At 43.1% G+C, this 21,936-nt stretch overlaps 1 protein-coding gene across 5 annotated transcripts in view; it reads right to left on the bottom strand.

The window, feature by feature from the left end:
- The window catches only part of NDRG3 (NDRG family member 3), a 74,429-nt gene that overhangs the window by 51,098 nt on the left and 1,395 nt on the right, over positions 1-21,936 (bottom strand). For all 5 annotated transcript variants that reach the window (XM_032419355.1, XM_032419357.1, XM_032419356.1 and 2 more), the window contains exon 2: positions 4,796-4,897. In XM_032419355.1, coding sequence (XP_032275246.1) covers positions 4,796-4,852 — 57 coding nt within the window. In that variant the 5' untranslated portion in view covers positions 4,853-4,897. The remainder of the gene's footprint in view (positions 1-4,795; positions 4,898-21,936) is intronic.

Below are 21,936 nucleotides of genomic sequence, written 5' to 3'. Positions count from 1 at the left end.
CATTTCCTGCTCCAGTCCCATCTGGGTCATTTCTTATAACATCTGACGATTACTTCTTAGCACATTAAGGGACACCCACCCTCCAGTGCATAGTAGATGTAGCACTTCAGAAATAATATTCTTTAATGAAAATGTCAATAACTTTTTAAAATTAAAAAAAAAAAAAAAGCCTTGGCACTAACCCTTTTGGCTGTCTCTGCTGTCCTGAAAGTTATAAAAATGCACGGCTTCTCCCTCCTCTCTCCTCTGCTTATATTTCCAGTCACTAGTAGAGACGGAAAACTTAAACTGCAGTAGGGTCTATCTCACTTTCTATTTTAACAACCAGAAAGAAGTAAATAACTTGTTTCTATTCTCCCCACTAAATAGTTACTCCCCTCCTTGATATTTCCTCAATTCCATAGAAGCCAACGGGGGCCTTCTACTTATTTCCTCAAGGCTGCCCTTTGGCTTTCACTAGGCTCAGTATTTTTGTACCATACCAAATCCTTTTTTTCTGGTTTTCTTCTTTCTTTTTTTTTTTAAGATTTTATTTACTTATTTGACAGAGAGAGAGAGCACAAGCAGACAGAGCCGCAGGCAGAGGGAGAGGGAGACAAGCAGACTCCCTACTGAGCAGGGAGCCCAATGTGGGCCTTGATCCCAGCACCGGGATCATGACCTAAGCTGAAGGCAGACGCTTAACCAACTAGAGCCACCCAGGCGCTCCTTTTCTGGTTTTCTAATTACAAAGAGGAAGGTACATGCTCATTGTAGAGAAGTATAAGGAAAATTATAATCATCCATCATCTCTCTCTTGACAAACAGCTGCTATCGTTAATGTTTTCGTATTTTTCTGCTAGTCTTTTCTGGCACATATTTTAATGTAGTTGAGGTCAGGGAAAAGGAAGCACTAACTGGTCAACTCTCTTGCTTGTTACAAGGTCTGGTGGTTGAGGAAGCTGGAATAACCAGCTCCAAGAGGTGGCAGATGGTGGGAAGAGGCCTAAACCCCCTGATCTGAGTTGAAGTAAACAGATGTGGGTACTAGGCTTCACCACCTTACTGGACACTAACTTTGGGTAAGTCATATAACCTTCTCTCAGCCTTACCTGTAAAATGGAGTTAAGATAATTCCATTTTAAGTAGTTAAAACCTTTAACTACTTATTCCATAGCAGGTTGGGAGATTTAAGGAGAATATAATACTTGTGAAAATGCACTAAAAATAGCTAAATGTTATTTAAAAAAAAATCAGTTCATATGTCTGTACAATTTCTGCCCCCAAAAACAAAGATAAGTGCTGGCAGTTGCATCTTTTCATCACTGGAGCCAAAAGAAGCATGGCAAGATTACCCACTTCTTCACAAATCTGAGCCACAGACAAAATTACAAGCACACTAAAATTAAATGGGAAAAGTACCAACAAATGACAAGAGATGAGTTAACATAAGCCTTGCTTAAAGCTATTTTGAGAATGCTTCCTTATAGTCATCTCAGGACAAATCTCTCCATAACAGGTTGGGTCTAGACTTCCTCCAGCTCCCTGAAGCCTGGAAGGGTATGGTGATGCCTTCTGGATAAGAGTATATCTATAAGAATGGACAAAAAGATGAAGTGAACTGATACACGTTTCTAGACTTTTCCTTAAAGAGACAGGGCAAGCCACAGAGGTGATGGGGTCAGCACAGTGGAAAGGCCTAAGGGATTAGGATAGGACAGACCCGGTTTCAGTCCTGACTCTGCCACATACTGACTGGGCAAGTCAGTTTTTCAGTCAGATTTTCATCTTCTAAGTTAGGAATAATACTATGTACTTCAAAGGGATACTCTTTTGATTTAAAAGAGAGAAGGTAACACCTGGCATATAAGAGTGCTTAATAAATATAAATAATAGTAGGCTAGGCCAAAAAAACTCCTCCCAAACAAAAAACTTCAAGACTTCTACTCCTATTCAAATCTGGAGGCCTATCCCCTATAGTAGTGGTTCTCAAATGGGAGACTCAGCCCCCAGGGGGCATTTGACCATGTCTGGAGACATTTTTGGTTGTCACCACTGAGAGATGCTGGCATCTAGTGGATAGAGACCCAGGATGCTACTAAACATCCTACAACATGCACAACGGTCCCCCACAACAATCATCCAGCCCAAAACATTAACAGTGCCAAGACTGAGAAGTCCTGCCCCACAGCAAGCATTCTTTGATACTCAATCTGAGTAAGCTACTTCACCTTTCTCATCCTTAGTTTTCTCAATAGCAGTATGGGAACAAACTGATCTGTGCTCCCTATTACCACCGGGGTATTGGGGGGATCAAATAAAATAACTGATGAAGGGCATTACCATCATACCTTTCACAATGAATGCAGAAGCACACACTTGCTGGGCAAAGACAGAAACACTCATGTACTGGGGCAGGGGGACTTACAGGGGGTGGAACTCTTGTTTGAGAATGCCATCATCCAAAGAGGGCCTCTTGCCAATCTTCTGCAAAGCTGGGCTGGAGCAGGGGAGCTCTCACGAATAGTGAGGGGATAGGAACATGTCTCAGGGAGAGAGAGGGAGCGTGGGAAGTGGGCAGGAACAGCACAGGCCTATCAAAGAGGAGCTAACAGATGTTAGGAAGTGAGATATTGATTGCTTGGTGTCTTAGACTGCTTGGGATGCCTAAGGGGCTTAAACAAGAGAAATTTATTTTCTGACAGTTCTGGAGTCTGGAAGTCCAAGATCAAGATTCCAGCAGGGTTTGGTTTCTGGTGAGAGCTCTCTTCCTGGCTTGCAGACGGCTACCACCTTGCTGTGTCCTCACATGGGATGGGGGTGGGGCGGGAAGGGGCAGTGTGTGAGAGAGCGAGATCTCTCTTCCTCTTACAAGGCCACCAATTCTATGGATTCACACTCCAATTCCACCCTATGACTTAATTTAACCTTAATCACCTCCTAAGGGCCCTATCTCCAATATAGTCACATAGGGGGTGAGGGCTTCAACATGTGAGTTTGGGGAGAGGAGAGGTGCACAAATTCCAACCACAGCACTTGGGCACACTTCAGACGCAGCCAAGGTATCACTGTGGCCTCAGAAAGGAGGACCCAGGAGTTAATTCACTGCTTTTCTGTTGTCACATTCATTCAATCTTTCCTTTTCCAGCTGTCTTTTCTATGAGATATGCGGTCAATTAACGCCTGCAGCTCTTTCATGTAGGCCTACTCAGGCATCCTGTGAATTTCCAGGATCTAGGAAGGATCCTCCTCCTATTTGTGCTGCAGTCCTCAAATATCAGGTCACGGGTTTCCAACAATGACTAACCACTCACTTGAGGCATAGTTCTCAACTTTGGGATTTTTTAAAAAAGCTCAACCATACCCCAGACCAATTTAGTCAGAAACTTTGTGGAGAATCTCTACCAAAAAATCACTGGTGATTTTTAAATCTCCCCAAGTAATTCCAAAAAGCAGCTAAAGTTGAGGACCACTGATCACAGAAAAGTATGTGTGTGTCCTGTCCCCCTCCCCTCACATTCCAATTTAGTTGGTCTACAGTGGGACCCAATATTCTGTATTTTTAAACAATTACCCAGCTGATTCTGATGATCAGCCAGGTTTAGGATGGATTACTACCTTCCTGAAGCTAAACTGCCTACTCCCACCTGTAACTATTCATTTCTGTGGCTATACATAAGCTCTACAGATGCAGATTTTATTTCTTTCCTCCTCCTTGTGGCACATCATTTTGGGGACAGCCCTTCACATGCACCAAAGACAATAAAGAAGGAGAGGGTTTTCTGAAAACATGAGGGAAAGCAGCAGGAAAAACCAAATGGGGGCTTAAAAAAGTGTGTGCAGCTTGACGAGGGAGAAAGCAAAAACTAGTGCAGGATAAAAGGAAAGGGTGGGAATGTAGGTGGAGAGATGAGGTCACAGGAATGAAAACAAGACTGGCAGGATTCAATAGCAAATTAATAAATACACAGTTAAGTCAAAAGCCCCAAAAGTTATAAATGCGCCTCTGGGCAAAAAAAGATAAGGGCAACAGTATCTTCCAGTGTAGTACTCCCATCCCAACCTCATCCATCTTTACTCTTACTTTTTATCAATACTTTTCTCAGGGGAGAATGCCACAGGCTCATTCACACCAAGCTATAAGAGTATTTTAATAGGGGCAATGACAATAAACGAAAAGCAAAGGGTAGAAAAGAGGGAATTTCAGGCACATTTACTGAATGGGGAGGGACAGGAGAGAGGTCTTAGCTTTTTGGTAACTCCTACCATCACACCACTCTCTACTCCCTGAATCCTGGTGGCTGTGAACTATGCGGCTCACTGTTCTCTAACACTAACATAAAAACGGGGCGTATTATCGATATCCACACATCCCGATGAAAACCTCAAAGCTGACAGAAAGGTTACATCACAGACTTGACAAACTTTAGGGAAAGTGTTGCAGCCTATATACATCACCAGCCATGGATGTTCATTCTCCTTATAGAAACAGAAAGTCAAGACACTTGGGTTCTAAGTGAAACCTTTCTCTCATCCTAACTCTGTCATATTATTTTTTTCCTTTAACGTCTCTATCAGTAAAACAGGAAAAATCTCAAGAATAACTTAATTGGATCTGGCCCGTGGAAACAAAAGTAGGAGGAAAGAAAAAAGGAGGGAAAGACATCAAAGTGTTAAGAAACATATTTTTTAAAGTATTTCCTCCATAGAAAAGCTGATTATGTTTTGAATTAGTTACTATTCAGAAAATAGAGAAAATGAATTAATCACAGAAGAAAAGACATATATAGTTTAGTGAAAACAGTGTAGTCTTTACCTTATCATTTAGAAGTGGTTTGATCTCTGTGAGTTGAACATCCTGAAGTTCATCCATGAGGATAGATGAGAGTAGAGGATTCTCGAGAATAAATGAGTAACTCTGAAACAGAAGAAAAGGAAGTAAAGAAAGAGGCTTAAACTAGAAGCTGAAAACATAATAGTCACACTATGTCCATTCATTCAAATACTAGAGCTTAGTATATGTCATGCACTGCTCAGGATGCTGAAGACAAAGGAAACTAAACAGTCATGGCAGACAGACTTTAAAATGATCTCTGCCTCCTATTCACACCCTTCCATAATCGCCCTCCCCACCACTGAGGGTGGGTGAGACCCCTGGCTTGCTTGTAACCAAAATGGCAAGTGATGGAATGCACAGGAGTACCTGTACATGATGATATTATATAATATTTTAACATCTGTCTTGCTGAAAAACACACTTTCCTTTGCTAGCTTTGAAGAAGCTGGCATGTTGTGAGAGGGCCACATGGCAAGGAACTGAGGACAGCCTCCAGCCAAAAGAGTTAAGAAACTAAGACCCTCAGTCTAACTTGTAAAAACTGATTGCTGCCAACAACCACATGAGCCTGGAAGTGGATCGTTCCCCAATCAAACGTCAGATGAGAAAACAGCCCTGACCAACACCTTCACTGCAGACTTGCAGAGGACCCGGGTCAACCCATGCCAGATTCCCAACCCCCAGATATTGTCAGATAATAAATGTGTGTTGTGTCTTGTTTTAAGTCAGTAAGTTTGTGGTAGTACTTTCTTTTTTTCTTTGTAGCAACAGATAATTAATACAATAGTCTTTGCCCTTCTGGAGTGTCCAGTTTAGTTACTGAAGATGTATAACTAAGAGAACAACACGCTCAATGCTATGCTTCAGGAAACAACAGTTTGGGGGATGGATTAAGAGGGAAACAAAAACTGAAGGCTAATGCTAGGATGAGGCCCTGACTAAGGAATGAGAATTAAGGGGCAGATGAACCAAGGCTAAACTCATCAGCCTTCACTTAGGGAATCACAACAGTGGATGGAGAGTATGAGAGCCAGCTTCCAAGATGGCCTCCAAACAACCCAATGATCCTTGACTCCTGATATTTGCAGTCATGTAGTCTCCAATCCAAATAAATCAGGGATGGTGTGTAACATAATAAAATATGGCAGAGGCAGCAATATATGGCTTCTGAGGCTGCGTCATAAATGGCATAGCTTCTGCTTCAAGACATTACAGTCTTCATTCATTAGTTCTGGGGGAAGCCAGCTATGGTATTGTGAGGACATTCACACAGTCCTCTGGGGAGGCCCATGCCAAGGGGAACCATCTTGACAGTACCAACCCGCGAGCCATGTGAGTGAGCTACCTTGCACATGGATCTTCCAGCCCCAGTCAAGACTTCAGATGACTGCAGCCCCAGAGATATCTGACTGCAACCACATTGGAGACCCTAAGCCTGAACCACCCTACCAAGCCACCACCTGAATTCCTGACCCACAGAAAGTATGAATAGTAATAATTATTCTGTTTTGGAGTGACTTCTTATATAGCAAAAAATAACTAACACAGAGACAGAGAAGACAGGAAAACACTTCTAGGAGAAGAAAGTAGTTGGAGAGGAGGAGACAGGGTAATGAGTCATAAATCCTTACTCCATCCCACTGGACAGGGAGTCATGGGGAAAGGTTGTAAATATTGAATATTGCCAGTATTTCCATCCAGACTTTTTTTTTTTTAAAGATTTTATTTATTTATTTGACAGAGAGAGACACAGCGAGAGAGGGAACACAAGCAGGGGGAGTGGGAGAGGGAGAAGCAGGCTTCCCGCTGAGCAGGGAGCCCGATGCGGGGCTCGATCCCAGGACCCTGGGATCATGACCTGAGCCGAAGGCAGACGCTTAACGACTGAGCCACCCAGGCGCCCCTCCATCCAGACTTTAAAGCCCCAGGCTTCCTCCCCTCTGCCTTGGCCATGAACTCATCAGTCCAGAAAAATGCTAATTCAGTGAGTTGGGGATGTAGTTATTACCACTTACTGAGTACCCAGTGTGCAAAGCATTATGGAAAATAAAAAAAAGGTCCCTGCTTTCCAGGAGCTTACTAGAGTAGAGATGACAGCTATCTATAAAACTAACTACAAAATGAGAAGTAAATAGAAGGGGCATAATAGTTCAAAGAAGGAATAATTACTTTTGATTGTGAGAATCACAAAAGCCTTCATAAAATATTAGCCTACTATATTAATTCATTTTTCTGTTTTTCCCTCCAGACATAGGATTACATGGCTTTGATTTACTTAGCTATGGAGAGGGTATGGAGTCTAGGCTACCTTTTAGCTATTACTGACCAATACATCAAAATAAATTCTGCTTCCAACTGTGACTACTTTAGAACAGACTAACAAAGGCCCTTTTATCATTCCTTCTAAGAACCCAGAGGATGCCAGTCAGGAACACTCCTCAAACTATGGACCCCACAGGCCAATCACAAGCATCCCAAACATCTGTGCCACTTAACAGAGCACAAGCTTGATGATATTTAACCTCCAAAAGAACATGGTTCTTTTTCTCAGCTCCCAGGCAACCTATAAACTTAATTGAGCTACTGAATGACCAGAAGCTGAATTTTTGTTTTGTTTCTATACCACGTACATTTCTTTTTTCTTTTTTCCTTTTTCCTTTTTTTTAAGGATTTTATTTATTTGACAGAGACACAGCGGGAGAGGGAACACAAGCAGGGGGAGTGGGAGAGGGAGAAGCAGGCTTCCTGCGGAGCAGGGAGCCCGATGCAGGGCTCGATCCCAGGACCCTGGGATCATGACCTGAGCCGAAGGCAGACACTTAATGACAGAGCCACCCAGGCGCCCCGTACATTTTTTTTAAAAAAAGATTTTATTTATTTACTTGACAGAGAGGGAGAGCACAAGCAGGGGGAGCAGCAGGCAGAGGGAGAAGCAGGCTCCCCGCTGAGCAAGGAGGCCGCGGGACTCGATCCCAGGGCCCTGGGACCATGACCTGAGCTGAAGGCAGACACTTAACCGACTGAGCCACCCAGGCACCCCTACCACATACATTTCATAAGGGGATGAGGTGGCTTGAATCTTTCATCACAAATCTCAGCTGGCATTTGCAATTCTCTTTTACAATACCACTTTGACCCAATTGACCCAAAATATTGGCCTAACTGGGATCTATACTCGTTGTGTGTTTATTTTTATTTTTAAATATTTATTTATTTATTTTGAGAGAGAGAGAGAGAGAAAGCACGTGCACAAGCAGTAGGGGCAGGGAGAGGGAAAGGGAATCTCAAGCAGACTTCATGCTGAGTTCAGAGCCCCACTCAGGGGCTCCATCTCATGACCCTGAGATTGCAACCTGAGCTGAAACCAAGAGTCTGATGCTTAACCAACTAAGCCACCCAGGCAGGCATCCCTCGTTATGTGTTTATTAATCACATTATAAACCGTAGCTACTTTTCATTTGGATGTCACTGCTTATCAGTAATTTAAAATGGCAATTTTAAAGTTCTTTTTCCTATTATAAAGATAGTACGTGTTCACTTTAGAAAATGTGAAATCAGGGGCACCTGGGTGGCTCAGTTGGTTGGGGTCTGCCTTCGGCCCAGGTCATGATCCCAGGGTCCTGGGATCGAGCCCCACATCGGGCTCCCTACTTGGTGGGGAGCCTGCTTTTCCCTCTCCCTCTGCCTGCTGCTCCCCCTGCTTATGCTCTCTCTCTGTCAAACAAATAAATAAAATCTCTAAAAGAAAAACCAGAAGAGTCTCTTATTAAAAAAAAGAAAATGTGAAATCACAGAATAATGAAAAGATATTTTACTCACAGTCCTTCCATCTAAAGATAACCACTGTTAACATTTTAGTCTATTTCCACTTGTTCTTTTTTCCATGTAAAGTGGTGATTTCCTGAAATTATTTTCCAATCTACCCACTTTATTCCCTACTTTAATTCACTCACTTGAAAGCAGGACCCTTCAAGATGTTAATTACTCAAATGTAACTCCGTGTGGAGAGATGTGTCAAGGTTCCTCAGGGCCGGGCACCTGGGTGGCTCAGTTGGTTAAGCGACTGCCTTCGGCTCAGGTCATGATCCTGGAGTCCCGGGATCGAGTCCCACATCGGGCTCCCTGCTCAGCAGGGAGTCTGCTTCTCCCTCTGACCCTCCTCCCTCTCATGCTCTCTGTCTCTCATTCTCTCTCTCGCAAATAAATAAAATCTTAAAAAAAAAAAAAAAAGGTTCCTCAGGGCCAGAAGAAAGCCAGAAGTGCCCTCAGTTCCAAAGTGACTGGCATTCACCTAGTGTTCCCATGCATTTTTTAAAGATGAAGAAAAATGCAATGTTTGTGCCAGGAGAAACACTTAAACAAGGGCACAAATTAAATGAGAAGCCTGTCCCTATCAGCTGGGTCCAATGCAGACAATGCAGGACAGTGAACTGTTCCAGTATGACTTGGGAACTGGCAACAAGACAGTAGATGTTTACCTTCCACGTTATAGGGGACCTACTGCATTCCTCCAGAGATTCAACTTTTGCTCAGTTCTCATTGTCCCAATCCCTTGCCAATAAGGAATTTTATAACACTTATAAGAAAACTAAGATCACATGGTGGAAAACTCCATCTCCAGATCTCTCAGCTACACAGATTGGCTCCCTCCTGGGGATCTTTAAGGCCTGCAGTTCCCTCATCTGCAGAAATGATAGGGCTGCCAGATCCCATCCTGGTAATAAAGGCTACTAATATTCCTTTTTTTTTTTTTTTTTAAGTAGACTCCATGCCCAGCGTGGAGCGCAACGTGGAGTTTGAACTCACAACCCTGAGATCAAGACCTGAGCAGAGGGCGCCTGGTGGCTCAGTCGTTAAGCGTCTACCTTCGGCTCAGGTCACGATCCCAGGGTCCTGGGATTGAGCCCTGCATCGGGCTCCCTGCTCCGCAGGAAGCCTGCTTCTCCCTCTCCCACTCCCCCTGCTTGTGTTCCCTCTCTCGCTGTGTCTCTCTCTGTCAAATAAATAAATAAAATCTTTAAAAAATAAAACAATAAAAAGACCTGAGCTGAGATCAAGAGTTGGACGCCTAACCGACCGAGCCACCCAGGTGCCCCAGGGCTCCAAATATACTTATAAAGCTGGTAGGGATTTTATAAACTACAGTAGATAACAAAACGTTCATCCTCTTTCCCAGTTGTAGGAGGCAGAGGGAGGGCTAACAAGTTAAAACCATCCATCCTCAAACTGAGGCAGTGAACCTGGTACCAAATGGCTAGAGAGTGAAAGGGAAAAAGTGTAATTCCTACTCTGTGCCAGGAATTATACTCTAAGTACGCTACGTTTAATCCTCCTAACAATCTTCTCAGGCAGATATTTTCATTTCTTAGTTTAGAGATGATAAATTTAGGCTTAGAGAAGTTAAGTAACTCTTCTAGTATCTCCCATCCATGTAAGTAATAGAGCAAGAATGTAAAAACCTTTGCTTTCCCCACTATCATATGTCTACGCCAGGCCCCATGTGCTGGTTGTAGGACCCTGGACAAATTTCTTCCTCTATACCCACAGGGGCACCTCCTTGAAGTAAAGGTAGTAGAAGCCTAGAGCAATCCTATACCACCATTGACTTGGAAGCCAGACTGAAGGTTTGAGTCACCGTATCAGGACAAGACTCTTCACTATCTCAGTAGTTAGCTGAAGACAAGGAGAAGATAGAATGAGGAGGGATAAGAGAAATAAAATTCCAGCTATTACTTGAGCTGAAACAAGAGCTATTTCTTGTTTGTTATTAGAACAGTGTGCCTCAAACCTCAATGTACAGACAACCACCTGGGGACCTTGTTTAGGATCTTAGCCAATCAGTTTGGAATGATGACCATCCAACATGTGACCTCATCAGCTGACGAGGAGAGAACATCTAAGTTGAGGAGGTGAGTAACTGAAAGGCTTGATTATCAGCAAAAATCCTTAATAGAGATGAGGATGGGGGAGAAAAAGACTCTATTCATCTAATTTCATCCTGCCTATTCCCAAAAGGATTTCAGTAAATTAAATGGGATTTTGAAAAGATTCAACAACTGAGACCAACTAGAAGGGAAATATACTACAGAAAGAGAAGAGTTTAGTAGTTTGCTACAGAAATCCTAGCTGAAAGGTGACAAGTGTGATAACACTACTGGAATCACAGAAAGAAAAAGGGACATCTGGGTACAAAGTTGGTAAAAATAGCATACGGTCAGAAAAGAGTCAGATTTTGCCAAGGTTTTCAATTCGAAGGATAAAGAATAATGGTGCAGTGGGGGAGCTGAGAAGCAGTAACAGAGAAATTGATGAAAAAAAATCAATGTTGATTCAAAGTTAATATTTGGGCCTCCAAGAGACCTGAGCATAGGCAGGAGTGAATTAATGAGGAAAATCCACAGGCGCTTACCAAACTAGAGATGAGGAGGAGATGCAGGGCCTGGGCTCTTCTGAAAGAAAACTTAGTGATGGGAAAGAAAGCAGAACCACGGGGCGTCTGTGTGGCTCAGTCGGTTAAGAATCCAACTCTTGGTTTCAGTCCAGATCATGATCTCAGGGTCATGAGATCAAGCCCAGCACTGGGCTCTGTACTCAGTGCAGATTCTGCTTGAGATTCTCTGCCGCTCTCTCTCTCTTGCTCCTCTCCTTCCCCCACACCCAACTCCAGTGTGCAAGCTCTCTTTCTCTCTCTCAAATAATTAAAAAAGCAAGCAAGCGGGGCGCCTGGGTGGCTCAGTCGTTAAGCGTCTGCCTTCGGCTCAGGTCATGATCCCAGGGTCCTGGGACGAGCCCCACATCGGGCTCCCTGCTCCCTGCTTCTCCTGCTCCTTCCCGTTTGTGCTCTCTCTCACTATCTCTCTCTCAAATAAATAAATAAAATATTAGAAAAAAATAAATAAAATCCCTTAAAAAAAAAAAAAAAAAAAGCAAGCAAGCAAGCGGAACCAGTAAGACACAAAGGAAAAAATGCTCAGAGATACAAGAAGAAAAGCAAAAATATGATGTCAAAGAAGTCATGGGGAGAAGGGAGATTTATATGGAAGAGGAGGAAAATTCCAATGTTGTGGGGGGGATCAGGACTGAGAAAGGACCGTTCTTTTGACAGTGAAAATCTAGGGAAAATGAGGTTCAGTTCTCCATGCTAAAAAGCCCATGACTTTGTATATGACTTTGTAGAAATACAGAAACTGGTATTTCTGAACTGAAATGCAAGCAAAAATGTTCCCAGGATGACCAGGAGAGACACCAGTGTTCTCTGATACTCAGAGACAGCACTGAGAGGGCGTTTAAAGATCATCAAGACTACGAACTTAAATTTTGCATCACAACTCTGAAAAAGGAAACAGAGAAAAGTGTAGGGGCTCTGGCTGAAGTGGTGATGAGACTGCTAGGGTTCTGCAGAACACAGTTTAAAGTCCAACAATATAGTGCAAACTTTGTTCACTCAGAAAGAATGGATGCCCATGTTCTTCCAGTTTGGGAAAGAGCCCATAAACATCAAATGTGGACTCTGGACCTAGGTGGGCTCCTACTTAGTTGAGTGGCACTGGGCAAAGTATTTTCCCTTTCCAGGCTTCAGCTTCCTCATCAGTCAAGGGAAGAGACTGGGTAGGATGACCTTTTTGGCTCCTGACAGGACTGACATTCTGCAACCCAGAAGTTCCCTTTAATGTAGTACTTTACATTATTCCCCAGAGTGAGTGCTCCATCCCCCAACTCTTCAGTTCTTACTACAATCTTCGGAGATCCACACCCCCATTACCAACTTGATGAGGTTCAACAACTAACTGAAGGTCACTCAGCAAATCAGCAGAAAGGTGCACCTGGCCTGATCGCAGGGGCATGAGGCTCTCAGGCTTTTATCTCACCCTGCATTGTGTCTATTTAGTCAGAGAAAACTCACTAAGATTTCCAGTGCTTAAAAAACATTGCTTTGTTACTTGAAAAAGACAGTAAGGGACTACACATAGTATTGGCTAAACTACATGCTGTCTTGTTTTGTAGCTTGCCCCATGACCACAGTAATTTGTCTGGCCTTCGTCAGGCTTTGCCAGGATGTACTGACACCAGGTCACTAGTTTGTATTCTAAGGGCAAAGTTAATCACTTTGGTTTTGGCAAGACCTCAGGCAGGCAACCAAAACAGAATGAAGGCAACAAACAAAGGAGGCTTACTGAGGAGAATGAGCTGGAAGGGGTCAGCTGGTGCTGAAGTAGTTATGGCTAAAAAGCTGCAGGAAGTGAGAAGGTAGACAGTGGTGCTTCTACAGCGAGCTGACTCACATCCTCTCTTTTTACATATAAACTACTGTCTGAATGAGTAATTATTATAGCACCTCACAGTTAAAAAGCACCTTTACATCTAACATCTTGTTGGATTATCAGGATGGCACTGTGAAATACAACCCTGGCACACTGGCATCATCTCTAGGACACAGATGAGGACTCGGAGGCTGAAAGAGGGGAAATGGACTGAGCAACACCACACAACTAATACATGCAACAGCTTGAACCGAATCCCAACTGTCTTCGGACCCCAAATGCTCCCTCTATGCTCTACAGTCCCTGTATCACACTGCCTCCCAGGTTATTACAGATGAAAGACCTGGAGGGTGAAAAGGAGAGAAATTTAGCTGACTGCCTCACTGCATCCACCCCACGATGAAGACCTTTTTTTTTTTTTTTTGACAGAGAGAATACAAGCAGGGGGAGCGGCAGGCAGAGAGAGAGGGAGAAGCAGGCTCCCTGCTGAGCAGGGAGCCCGATGCGGGGCTCGATCCCAGGACCCTGGAATCATGACCTGAGCCGAAGGCAGATGGTTAACCGTCTGAGCCACCCAGGCGTCCCGAATACCTCTTTTTTTTTTAAATTTTTTAAAAAATTTTATTTATTTGACAGAAAGAGAGAGAGAGTACAAGCAGGGGGAACAGCAAGCAGAGGGAGAAGCAGGCTCCCTGCTCAGCAGGGAGCCCGATGTGAGGCTCGGGGCTTGATCCCAGGACCCCGGGATCATGACCTGAGGCAAAGGCAGACGCTTAACGACTGAGTCACCCAGGAGCCCCTGAAGACCTCTTTTCATCTCTGGCCCTAAATTACACTGAGCAGTTAGGATTTAGGCCACAGGTGTAGGATTAAACCCTATGAAGTTAACAAGAAAGCACAGGTTTGGGACTGAATTCATCTTCAACCATTAAGTCCACTGAGTAAGGGAGATTAAGTCCATAAACAAATCACTACAGTTCAAAGCAGTATAAACATAAGCCTGTGAACTGGACAAATTCTAAGGTAGTTTCTCAACCTCAGCACCACTGACATTTGGGCCTGATAACTCTTTGTTGTGGGGGACTGTCCTTGCACGTTGTAGGATATTTAGCAGCATTTCTGGCCTCTACCCACTAGATGCTAGTAGCACCCTCCTCAAACCACTCTGACAACCAGAAATGTCTCCGGATGTTGCCAGGTGTCCTCTGGGGGGCAAAACTGCCCCAACTTGAGAACCACTGCTCTACAGGTTATGGAGCTTTAGGGCAAAGGTCGGTTAATGCAGGCTGTGGGTGCTGAAAAAAAGTTTCATGGAGGAGGTAATATTTGAACTGGACCTTGAAGGAGGGATTAAATTCCTATAGATGAGGATGAGAGAAGGATAAAAAAAAGAAATTCCAGAAAGGGAGGAGAACTTAAAAGCAAGAAAATGAGAAAGCACAGGTCTGCTGGAAAATGTCCCAGTTTGGCAAAAATAGTATTTTCCTATTAGGAGTACGAGATAAAGCTAAAAATGCCCATTGGAGGGTGCCTGGGTGGCTCAGTTGAAGGGGTCCTGGGATCAAGTCCCACATTGGGCTCCCCCTGCTCTGCGGGGAGCCTGCTTCTCCCTCTGCCTCTGCCGCTCCCCCTGCTTGTGTGCTCGCGCTCTCTCTGTCAAATAAATAAAATCTTAAAAAAAAAATGCCCATTGGAGTCAGGTCATAGATAGCTATCCATCAACTGATAGTTACAAGATATACACACATAATGAGACAGCCAACAATACAAGATATCACAGATGTTTTAACAGCATACAAGTCACGGGGCGCCTGGGTGGCTCAGTTGGTTAAGCGACTGCCTTCGGCTCAGGTCATGATCCTGGAGTCCTGGGATCGAGTCCCACACCGGGCTCCCTGCTCAGCGGGGAGTCTGCTTCTCCCTCTGACCCTCCCCCCTCTCATGCTCTCTCTCAAATAAATAAAATCTTTAAAAAAAAAACAAAAACAGCATACAAGTCAAACCAGTGGTATTTCCATCTGTCCCATGTCCCCAGGAGGAATAGTGCTTGAGTATCATGTCTTAACGTTGCATCTAGTGTTCACTGCATTTAGAGCTAAATGAAGTTTGGAACCAGTGCAAAGGAGAAATGAGCAAGGACTGGGGTGATCCCAAAGGAAGTAACAATGATGGGCCTTGAATGGATAGGTTTTGTACAGCTGAATGGGAGGAAAGGACATTCCATGTGAGCACATCAGGATGGGAAAGAAAGAAATGTGAACATCCAGGAGACAAGAACCATGTGGCTGGAAAGAACACAGGGCTGGTCAGAACACATGAATTAGACTTTACTGTGTGGACAGTAAAGGTTCCTGAAGAACAGAATGACACAGTTGTTTAAAATGTGGTCATCTTGTCCAGCTGTTCTCTTAGCTACACATCAGAAAGACTTGAGAAGCTTTGAGGAACATCAATACCCAGGCTCCAACCCTAAAGACACAATTTAATCGGGCAAGGGAAAGCACCAAATATTGTTTTTAAAGTTCCATGGGGGGGAGGAGGGGCGCCTAGGTGGCTCAGTTAAGCATCTGACTCTTAGTTTTGGCTCAAGTCATGATCTTGCATTTGTGGGATTCGGCCCTGTGTCGGGCTCTGCACTGAGCGTGGAGTCTGCTTCAGATTCTCTTTCCCTCTGCTTCTCCCCCTGCTTGCGAACTCTAATAATTAAAGAAAATTAAAAAAAAAAAAAAGTTCCATGGGTGATTCTGTATGCAGCCAGGGCTGAGAACGATGGTCTAGAGTCAGGCCTTCATCCTCAGATGAGAAAAGAGGCTTAGAAATTTAAGTGATTTGCCTAAATTCACACGACCAACTGGGTGTGGGGCTGGGAGTGGCACCTGGATTCCTATTCCAGGCTCTGAAAGATATCGCAGAGCACTGGGCAAAATTCCATACTCACTCTATAAGAAGCACAATTATCTGATGACTTGGCTCTTAAGTTTTGCCAAGGTTAAAGCCTGAATTAATCTAACCATAAAACTATTGACTTAAGCACCCCCTTTAGTGTCTAGGGTAATGGATGTTAGTTTCATTGCTGTCTCCTGGGGGTCCTTAGGAAAGGGTCTCAGGAGACTCTCCAGAAAGCCAGAAAAACAAGCCAAGCCACCCAGCTCCACGGAAGAAACAATGTTTAAAACACAGCTCACTGACCTTTTTACTACCTAAAGGGAAGTCTGGGTTACTCTCCACCAGAAGAAATACCCTCAGAGGTGCTATCACATAAGCAAAGGTTGGGGAGGGGAGGGAAGTGATCAAAGGCAGCTGCTAAAGCATGCTCATAGACCTTCATTCTAACAGAACCACCCCTGCTGGTCCTTAGCCCTGGAAGGGCCATCTGCAGACCTTGCATTTTTCTCAAAGGAAAACAGCAGCACCCCCTACAACAGGCCCACCTTCCTGTTGTGTGTCACTCCTTAATTCTGGCATGGCAGCAGGTGGTAAACAGGTTTGCAGAGACTGCTAAGCTGGGAATCTGAGCCTGAGCTGTATAATCATCCTATTCATTCCAGGGTACTGCTACAGATAACTACTAGAACACAGCAACACCCATCTAGGGGCCTTCTTTTAATCCCAGACACCCACCAACCAGCTGAAGCTCTAACACAGTGGTCATACTAAAGTAACTCTAGAAGCAGAAGCACCTCCCTCTATCTTCCACTCTTGAAGGATGCAACTCAGGATACCAGGAAAACTACTCCTGGCAAGGCTCTATTACATGCTCTTGGGATGGGATCTGGATTCCCATCAGCTATAAGACAGAATCCCTGAAAACAATTCGTTCTTTAAGACAGCCTGAGTAGAGGGGCCCCTGGGTGGCTCAGTCGTTAAGCAGCTGCCTTCGGCTCAGGTCATGGTCCCAGGGTCCTGGGATCGAGCTCCGCACTGGGCTCCCTGCTCCTCGGAGAGCCTGCTTCTCCCTCTCCCACTCCCCCTCCCACTTGTATTCCCTCTCTCGCTGTCTCTCTCTCTCTGTCAAATAAATAAATAAAATCTTAAAAAAAAAGACAGCCTGAGTAGAGATAAAGGACAAACAAGGGCTGTAAGATGTGGTAACTCAATACTCATACGAACCTAATACACTGAACCAGGTAACACGGTAAGCACTTTAGCCATTCATTGTTTCATTTTATTTCCCAACCCATTTATAAGATAGGTACTATAACCTTCCCTCACTTTACAGATGAAGAAACTGAACTTGAACATCCGCATCTAGAGCTCAGGCACACCTCTATAACCAACTTTTCCACTTGATGCCAGCTAATCATTAATTCTGCTTATTTTTTCAGGTTTGGCTACCGGAGTTTACCAGGATCTTAATGACCAAAGAATTCTGAAAACGAAAAAGCACCATACAAAGTTGAGGTATTATGATCATTATTACCTTAATAGGAGAGCCCTGCACCCTGGATGTATCTGAAAAGCAATCTATCCTACCCGATCTAATCACCCAGTTATATCTTAGTTAACACCCTGTTAAAACTATGTCCCAACACAAAGACTCAAAAGAAGCGGTATCTACAAAAGTTGAAGAATGGCAGGAGGCAGGGCGCCTGGGTGGCTCAGGTCATGATCCCAGGGTCCTGGGATCGAGCCCCCACATCATGCTCCCTGCTCAGCGGGAAGCCTGCTTCTCCCTCTCCCACTCCCCCGATTGTGTTCCCTCTCTCGCTGTGTCTCTGTCAAATAAATAAATCTTTAAAAAAAAAAAAAAGAATGGCAGGAGAGGACCTGTCTCCAGAGCTTTCTCAACTGCAGAAATAAAGAGACAATAGCCTGATTCCCCTCTTCTCCTCTATCTGCCAAGTATTATGGTTTCACATAAAATGGCTTCTGAGCTAAAATCTCGTAATTTAAAAAAGTATTCAACTTTTATCCATAAGTTGAAAGTGCAGGCTTAAAAATGTACAAACACTGTAAGGATAAAACTGTCATTTTTTTTTTAAAGATTTTATTTATTTATTTGACAGAGAGAGACACAGCGAGAGAGGGAACACAAGCAGGGGGAGTGGGAGAGGGAGAAGCAGGCCTCCCGCGGAGCAGGGAACCCGATACAGGCTTGATCCCAGGACCCTGGGATCATGACCTGAGCGGCAGACGCTTAACGACTGAGCCACCGAGGCGCGCAAAACTGTCATTTTTAATAAACTATGTCTGTTTTTTTTTTTTTTTTATTTGACAGAGAGAGACACAGCGAGAGAGGGAACACAAGCAGGGGGAGTGGGAGAGGGAGAAGCAGGCTTCCCGCTGAGCAGGGAGCCCGATGCGGGGCTCGATCCCAGGACCCTGGGATCATGACCTGAGCCGAAGGCAGACGCTTAACGACTGAGCCACCCAGGCGCCCCTAAACTATGTCTGTTTTGAAAGCAAATGATATTTCTAGGAAGATTACCATATGACAATTACCAATTAAATGAAAAGCTGACAAGACTTCTAAACTTAAGATATCATTATAAATAGGAAGCAACTTCATACAGTTTTTATGAGCTCCATACAATTTCCCTTATCCTGATTTATTGCATTAATGAGGGTTTAGGCTATCAAACTCACAGTTCCTACAACAAAATAACTATGGCCCCAGGCCTGAAACAGCGTTATCTTTAAAAAGATACTGCAAAACCTGTAACAACAAAAAACTAAGAGGTAATAAAGTATAAAGAATGGCTGTATCAGAAGAACCATGAGAGACGATGGACTCTGAAAAACAAACTGAGGGTTCTAGAGGGGAGGGGTGGGAGGATGGGTTAGCCTGGTGATGGGTATTGAGGAGGGCACGTTCTGCATGGAGCACTGGGTGTTATGCACAAACAATGAATCATGGAACACTATATCTAAAACTAATGATGTAATGTATGGGGATTAACATAACAATAAAAAAATTTAATTAAAAAAAAAGAATGGCTGTATCAGAAATTTATACTTGATAAACTGAAAACTAGATAAACTGATATACTTGATAATTGGCTGTATCAGAAATTTATACTTGATATACTTGATAAACTGAAAGAATGGCTGTACAGAAATTTATACTTGATAAACTTCATAAACATGATAAACCTCAAACTAGACTGTGGACATTTTTAAGTGGTGAGGGGACTATAGTCAAATAATGTAGCCAAAGCCTGGGGGAAGCCACCCCTTTACTTGGGAAATGAATTTTCATTTTCTATATTAAATCTCTGAGGAAGATAAAAAGCACAAACTCTAAACAAAAAGCTGGGGAAAACACCTACTCCATATCATATGTTCTTTACCAAGTTTAATAGCACAGGCTGTTTGGTAATGTAATTAGTGTTTATGTATGTCACCTCAGAATGCAGTGAGCCACATTTCCTCCAAAGTACACCCCATTTAGCCATCAACAATGGGTATTTACTTAGGACTGAGAATATGGCAAACTCTCTGAGGTGTTATGGAAAACATGACAGAATTGTACCATCCCTTCACTGAAGAAATAAGATGAAGATACAATACCACCCATTTCTGCATGGCATTTAAGACATCCTCCGTATGTCTCAGTTAATTTCCAATTAATAAAAGAACAACTGATGGCAAAGTTGTAGATAAATATTATAAATACAATAAAATTAGCATTGTGGTTAAGAATAAAAATTTTCATTTACCAAAGAAAACCCTGAAATCTGGTAAACACCCTCAATCTAGGTTAAGTTTTTGTGTGCTATTATTATCAGTCTCTTAAAAAGGGAGAGGGGACTTGATTTAAAAAGGTCTTTCAGAATAGACAACTTGACACTCAGTTCTGCAGTAAACCCAATCAAAATGTTATCAATCTTTGGATCTGGAAGTCCTTGACACACCTTTTCCTTTTATCATCCCTGTTCAGGCTTGCCAATTTTTCTTCCAGAATCTCCCATTTGCTCTTTCTTTCTCTTTCTATCCTCACTTCTTGCCTGCATTTGCTCATTCACTCATCATTTACCAAATGCCTATCATCTGCCATGCACAAAGCTAGACCCTTATCCTTAGGAAGCTCACAGGACACTATGTAGAACTGTTATCTGCCCATTTCCATGACCGGACTGCAAGCTTTAGCAAAGGTTTTCTATTTCCAGAACCTAGTAGCATCTGGCATACAGTCTAAAAATGTTTATTGTATGACACTAGATTACTTCAGCAAGCTCTTTTTAAATCCATAAATATTTATATCTTCAAAAAGGACTCTTACTTTTCTTCCCTTTTTAATACAAAACTAAGATAGAAACGTATAGAATACAAAGTGAATTCTCCAACCCCCTAAATCCTACTTCCATGAGTAGTGACTACTATTACAGTTTGGAATCCATCTTTCCAGAGCTTTCCTATCCTGGTATATAACACACACTTTTATACTTTTTTGGAATAGATTCTTTGACAGTTTCCGACTCTAATTTCTCAACTTTCCCAAATCCAGTTGAAGTTCTCAGTGTTGTCCCTGGATTAGATGCATCAGCATCATCGGAGAATTTGTTAGAAATACAAATTCCCAGGCCCACTCTGGACCCACTAAATCAGAAACTCTGGAGGTGGGGCCCCCCACAGTATGGTTTTGTTTTTTAATTGTTATAAGCACCACGCCCAACATGGCTTGAACTCATGACCCAGAGATCAAGAGTTGCAGGCTCTACCGACTGAGCCAGCCAGGCACCCCCTAAAATCTGGGTTTTAAAGTCTTCAGGTGATTCTAATGCACACCAAAGGTTGAGAACCACTATTTTAATCCCAAGCCACCCTAGCCAAGCCCGGTTTGTTTGTTTGTTTTTTTCCACCACCCTACTTCAAAATGACTTGATGCTTCCTTTCAACTTCAACTGTGTATGATTTTATGAAATGTCTCATTATCTTGTTATATTGTTGCTTATAATGCTATTATACCAATTTTTAGACTTGACTTGAGTTACAGCTAGATACAGTGTTTCCCAGTTAGCTAGTAAGCTCTTTTAAAAGGATATTTTATTCAAGAAATTATTCAACTGAAAATCGTATACCATGCCTTATATACAGTAACAGCTTGACATATTTGCAGAGAATTATTTGGAAAAACTCTTTAAAAAGCTTCATTTATGTCGAAAACCTATACATAGATCTGCTGCCTCCCAAAAAGCCCTTTGAATACTTATTATTGCAAATAGTATGAAGTGATTTAAGGAAAAAACTCCAGTTACTCTGATAGCACCAGGGGTAGTCTGCCACATAAGGCAAAAGAATGTAAAAACTCTCCCATGTATCTAGGGATAGACTAAAAGGCCGTAAGCCTCAGGCTACCTTACTGCAACATGCCAGTAAAAACTGTCCTGTACACTTATGTGGCATATACCAACTCCACTGTTGGGGATAAATAGGCTTCTTGATGCAAAACCCTTATCTGCAAATTTACAGAAAACAGGGTGGAATGGAGACCTCTGAGTGACAGGTCAGATTCAACCAGAAGTTGAAGTTGAATCTAAAGGAAAGGAGAGCAAAGAGAAATTGAAGGGCAAGAAGGAGGAACAGAAGGGCAGCAGGAAAACATCACTCTGAGTAATGAAAAGGAACAGTGAAATTCACAGAGTCTTTACCAATGGCCTACTATGAAACAAACACTTGGAGCTGCAAAGCAGACTCCTGACCTCAAGGGGCTAATAGTCCTGAGGGTAAGACTGAAGCCTCTACCCTACTGTGTACATGTGTGTGATTCTAATTGGGAAAATCAAGCAAGGAAGGCTTCACAGAAAAGGTGGTGAGTTAATGGAGCTTTGAAGTGTATAGGAAGATTTGCTAAGGGAGAAAAAAAGACACTTGAGCTAGTTATTTTGGGGAAGAAACATTCACATATTTTTACAGCTG

The sequence above is a fragment of the Phoca vitulina genome, unplaced genomic scaffold (genome assembly GCF_004348235.1).
Source record: "Phoca vitulina isolate PV1807 unplaced genomic scaffold, GSC_HSeal_1.0 scaffold22, whole genome shotgun sequence".
Classification (NCBI taxonomy): Eukaryota; Metazoa; Chordata; class Mammalia; order Carnivora; family Phocidae; genus Phoca; species Phoca vitulina.
The sequence above is the reverse complement of the archived record's forward strand: the minus strand, read 5'-3'. Positions and strand labels throughout refer to the sequence as shown.